Below are 1460 nucleotides of genomic sequence, written 5' to 3' on the forward strand. Positions count from 1 at the left end.
CTCATCGGAGAGACCGGCCACTGGTTGCTACAGGTAAGGGCGCGCTTGCTCACTCCTCTCCGGGGTCCGCTAGTTGCGAGCGCGGGACCGACGCGACCGCGGGCTGGCCAGCGAGCGCCGGAGTCCGAAGGCGCCGTCCCCGCCACGCCCCTTCTCGCCTCTCAGCCTAGTCCGACCCGGCTTCACTGCCCGCCTGCGGCGCGGTTCAGAGACCACTGGCGCCAGGTGCGCAGGTTCTGGGAGGTCTCACCAGAGGGGTTTTCCGACCCGAGCGGGCTCTCTAGGCTGACTTGATCTGGTCGCGGGAGACCGAGCACAGGATCCTGGAGCCTCTGGAGGCCCCCAGCACTGCGCGGGTCCGACGGGGTATCGGGTCCTTAGCCGCTTTTGCCTCCCCTTGACGCTCCAGGCAGTCAGCTTCCTGGGCACCAGTGCTGGCGGTGGCTCTGGGAGCCGAAAACTAAGTCGCGAAAGAAGGAGGGGGCGGTGGCAGCTTGGATTTCCCCTTTAAGACCGGAGCTGTGTTCCCGCAGCGTACTTGGCTGCGCCAGGTACCACTGGCCCGGTCGGCGGTCCGCGCAAGGGTGTGTGTTTTGCGGTGGAAGAGGAAGAGGGTAACCCTAGGAAAATGAGAAGACGGAGAACCGAGGTCTCTCGGCTTTCGGGGAAAAGGGTCTATTTACTTACTGGGTGGGGACAGTTTTGCAGGAGAGCGAAACGTAGGAGAGGTGTGTGCGAGATCCGTAGTGAGAGAGCGTGTGTGCTGTTGTTAGACGCCGCACAGCCCCACTCTGCTGGTGACGGTGGGGGTGGAACGCGTCGGGAACCAGATCCAGGTAGGTAATGGGGAAATTAACCTGGAGTTAACCTCGTCAAGTGCTAGACAATCGCTTTTGCAATCTGATACACTCCAGGTTTCTTTTCTTTTGGGGGGGGGCGGGGCAGGGACGCCCCTGGGGTAGCCGCAGGAGGTGTGAGTACGCGTTTGTCCGGTGGGTGTTGAAGTGGGCTCAGGGAAGAAGCACGCTTGTTCTGAGACAGACTACCCCGGCTTGGGGGAGGTGTAGCAAAAGGTGTGGGCTTAGAGGTGCAAAAGCTTGGCTTGAAATTAATAGACGCGTGCAATCCGCGCGCGTTCACACACACACACACACACACACACACACACACACGCACACACTCCGCCTCGGCCCAGTGACAGCAGGGCGGGGGTTGGAGGGGGGCGCGAGGTTCCTCGGTCCTGTGGTCTTTCCAAGTCCGGGAGTCGGCCCATCTCGTTTTGGAGTTGGTGCGGTGGGGTGGGGTTCCACTTCAACCAATCGGAATTACCCCTCTGCCCCCCCAGCCCCCGCAAAGAAATCCCCCGAGCCTCTCCCTGGCCACCACACTTACAGGGTTAACTGCGGCGGTGGTCTAGGCTTTTGGCCTAGGATTTAGGAAATAAAATAACTCAACGGAGC

The 1460-nt window shown here is 61.2% G+C and overlaps 1 protein-coding gene across 1 annotated transcript in view; it reads left to right on the forward strand.

Annotated features, from left to right (window-relative positions):
• Window positions 1-1460, forward strand: part of CYP26B1 (cytochrome P450 family 26 subfamily B member 1) — a gene marked incomplete at its 5' end in the record, with an annotated part of 19999 nt that continues 18539 nt past the window's right edge. The window contains one exon of the mRNA XM_027772936.1: window positions 1-33. Coding sequence (XP_027628737.1) covers window positions 1-33 — 33 coding nt within the window. The remainder of the gene's footprint in view (window positions 34-1460) is intronic.

This window comes from Tupaia chinensis, unplaced genomic scaffold (genome assembly GCF_000334495.1).
Source record: "Tupaia chinensis unplaced genomic scaffold, TupChi_1.0 Scaffold000316_1, whole genome shotgun sequence".
Taxonomy (NCBI): domain Eukaryota; kingdom Metazoa; phylum Chordata; class Mammalia; order Scandentia; family Tupaiidae; genus Tupaia; species Tupaia belangeri.